The sequence below is a fragment of the Procambarus clarkii genome, chromosome 23 (assembly GCF_040958095.1).
Source record: "Procambarus clarkii isolate CNS0578487 chromosome 23, FALCON_Pclarkii_2.0, whole genome shotgun sequence".
Lineage (NCBI taxonomy): Eukaryota > Metazoa > Arthropoda > Malacostraca > Decapoda > Cambaridae > Procambarus > Procambarus clarkii.
The window spans coordinates 34,995,617-34,999,182 of record NC_091172.1 but is presented as its reverse complement, the minus strand read 5'-3'; the positions used below and the strand labels follow the sequence as shown (position 1 = coordinate 34,999,182).

The 3,566-nt window shown below is 48.7% G+C and overlaps 1 protein-coding gene across 1 annotated transcript in view; it reads right to left on the bottom strand.

Moving 5' to 3' along the window:
• LOC123764018 (tetraspanin-7) overlaps positions 1–1,955 on the bottom strand; it is a 36,875-nt gene extending 34,920 nt beyond the window's left edge. The window contains 2 exon segments of the mRNA XM_045751468.2: positions 236–335; positions 1,834–1,955. Of these exon segments, the coding sequence (XP_045607424.2) occupies positions 236–313 (78 nt within the window). The 5' untranslated portion in view covers positions 314–335; positions 1,834–1,955.
• Between the last annotated feature and the right edge of the window lie 1,611 nt (positions 1,956–3,566).

Below are 3,566 nucleotides of genomic sequence, written 5' to 3'. Positions count from 1 at the left end.
AGTAATACTTTCTTTTAAGAGTTCATATATATATATAATATTCGTCGTTGGTAGAGCGCCCATTTCTAGTTTGTTTGCCGATGCGTTCATTAGACTGACATATAGAAGACTCACACGGCTGTTGTGGTTGGAGTTCTGTATGACAAATGCATCCGGAACACCAACTTCTACACAAAAACATTGTTCTTTATATCTTACATAATCATTTGCATAATGACAAGTGTGCAGCACTCACCCAGAAGACGACGTTGAAGATCATCAGTAATGTCTTCACACAAGCGACGGCCGCCCGCGTTTGAAGGCGCTTGCCCATGATGCCTCCTGTCGTTAACCACCTGCGTGGGGACATGGACTCGTTAACCACCTGTTTGGTACGCTAATTTGTTATATCCATCTGTATGGGGACATTGATTTGTTAACCACGTGAATGGGAACATTAATTCGTCAGTCACCTGTCTGAACACACTGACTCGTTAATCATTGATCTGGACACAAAGATCCGTTAATCAATTGTCTGGGAACACTGACTCGCTAATCACTTGACTGGGGACACTGATACGTTAATCACTTGACTGGGGACACTGATACGTTAATCACTTGATTGGGAACACTGACTCGCTAATCACCCAATGGACACAAAACATTTAAATGGGTTACGGTAATTGACATTATTTTGTGAAACGAGTGATCACCTGGTGTCACCTGGATGGTCGACAGTGATCACCAGGTGTCACCTGGATGGTCGACAGTGATCACCAGGTGTCACCTGGATGGTCGACAGTGATCACCAGGTGTCACCTGGATGGTCGACAGTGATCACCAGGTGTCACCTGGATGGTCGACAGTGATCACCAGGTGTCACCTGGATGGTCGACAGTGATCACCAGGTGTCACCTGGATGGTCGACAGTGATCACCAGGTGTCACCTGGATGGTCGACAGTGATCACCAGGTGTCACCTGGATGGTCGACAGTGATCACCAGGTGTCACCTGGATGGTCGACAGTGATCACCAGGTGTCACCTGGATGGTCGACAGTGATCACCAGGTGTCACCTGGATGGTCGACAGTGATCACCAGGTGTTACCTGGATGGTCGACAGTGATCACCAGGTGTTACCTGGATGGTCGACAGTGATCACCTGGTGTCACCTGGATGGTCGACAGTGATCACCAGGTGTCACCTGGATGGTCGACAGTGATCACCAGGTGTTACCTGGATGGTCGACAGTGATCACCTGGTGTTACCTGGATGGTCGACAGTGATCACCTGGTGTTACCTGGATGGTCGACAGTGATCACCAGGTGTCACCTGGATGGTCGACAGTGATCACCAGGTGTCACCTGGATGGTCGACAGTGATCACCAGGTGTCACCTGGATGGTCGACAGTGATCACCTGGTGTTACCTGGATGGTCGACAGTGATCACCTGGTGTTACCTGGATGGTCGACAGTGATCACCAGGTGTCACCTGGATGGTCGACAGTGATCACCAGGTGTCACCTGGATGGTCGACAGTGATCACCAGGTGTCACCTGGATGGTCGACAGTGATCACCAGGTGTCACCTGGATGGTCGACAGTGATCACCAGGTGTCACCTGGATGGTCGACAGTGATCACCAGGTGTCACCTGGATGGTCGACAGTGATCACCAGGTGTCACCTGGATGGTCGACAGTGATCACCAGGTGTCACCTGGATGGTCGACAGTGATCACCAGGTGTCACCTGGATGGTCGACAGTGATCACCAGGTGTCACCTGGATGGTCGACAGTGATCACCAGGTGTCACCTGGATGGTCGACAGTGGGTGCTGGGTGTCACCTGAGCCTTACCTGGGGAGTGGACGGAGAGCGGTGGGCAGCGGTCCTCCCCCGGCGGCAGCCTGGCTTACACTGGCGCTCTTGTCACGCCTGACCCACCTCTCTCTCTCTGTCTCTCTCTCTGTCTCTCTCTCTCTCTCTGTCTCTCTCTCTGTCTCTCTGTCTCTCTGTCTCTCTCTCTCTCTGTCTGTCTCTCTCTGTCTCTGTCTCTCTGTCTCTCTGTCTCTCTCTCTCTCTGTCTCTCTCTCTCTGTCTCTCTCTCTCTGTCTCTCTCTCTCTCTGTCTCTCTCTCTCTCTGTCTCTCTCTCTCTCTCTCTCTCTCTCTGTCTCTTTCTTTGTCTCTTCTATAGTCTCTTAGCTCCTCCGCTCTTTTCCTGCTACTCCTGCTTTTAATTTAATCCTCGGTGTATCCTGGCTCTCCCCTCCTTCAGGAAGAAGGAAGACAGTCATAGACCCCGGGCACCGCCGGGGACCCTACTGGTATACATACATAAATGGAAATATCTGTCTACTGGAGATGGGAGGCCAGACAGGAGAGACAGTGACAGGTAGGGAGGGAGAGACTCCTTGGCACCCCCGATACTCTTTCCCTAACCCTAACCATCTTCCCTCTTATTTGTCACCCTCTCTGTCGTTAGTCACCCTCTCTGTCGTTAGTCACCCTCCCCATCTCTCACCCTTGCACCTTATCTACTCCTCACAGTATAACTCTCACTCTATCTTCACCAAATATAACGTAACTGACCTCTCTCTCTCTCTCTCTCTCTCTCTCTCGTGGTTATTGTCGTCTCAAGAAATATCTCGCCTTAAATAAGATGTTTAATTATGCCTTGGAGAGAGAGTCCATAAGTCAGGTGAAACAAGACCTCTTAATCATTAATTCTTAATTCTTAATCACCTTCAGTGATTAAGAAGTTTGGCAATGTTTGTTAATTAGTAAATCACATATTGCCTTTATTATAATAAAATATGATAGGCTAATTTCTTATGAATTTATAAATTGCTTTTGTTCACGTTACGGTAATTACAAAATACAGCAATATAATGACCGTTGCATAATGACCCCACAAGACTAATATAATACGGGAAAATATTGAAATAATAATAATAATAACAATAATGAACAAATCCACAGGAGCCATGATGAGGGTTCGAACCTTAGCGCGGGATGTTGCCAGACGCGCTCTAGTCAGGCCACCTGGAGTACTACAGTAACCTCAAGACTCCCGAGGCTTCCACTGATGCCTAACCGGTGTTACACACAACCACTCGGGCTCTGTCAACCAGTAATTCTACCTCTCAACCATATGGAGGATGTTGATCCTGACAGCTTCTTCAAAAGGTCAGATTTTTTTTAGATTTGTTATTTATATATATACAAGAGCTGTTTACAGTCTTGTACAGCCGCCAGCACGCGTAGAGGGTCGGGCAGGTCCTTAATCCCATGTTCCCCGGAATACGACTCTGCCAAATCGTTTAACAACCAAGTACCCATTTTACTGCTGGGTAAACAGAGGCTATCTTGAGGTTATCTTGAGATGATTTCGGAGCTTTAGTGTCCCCGCGGCCCAGTCCTCGACCAGGCCTCCACCGCCAGGAAGCAGCCCGTGACAGCTGACTAACACCTAGGTACCTATTTTACTGCTAGGTAACAGTGGCATAGGGTGAAAGAAACTCTGCCCATTGTTTCTCGCCAGCGCCCGGAATTGAACCCGGGACCACAGGATCACAAGCCCAGTGTGCTG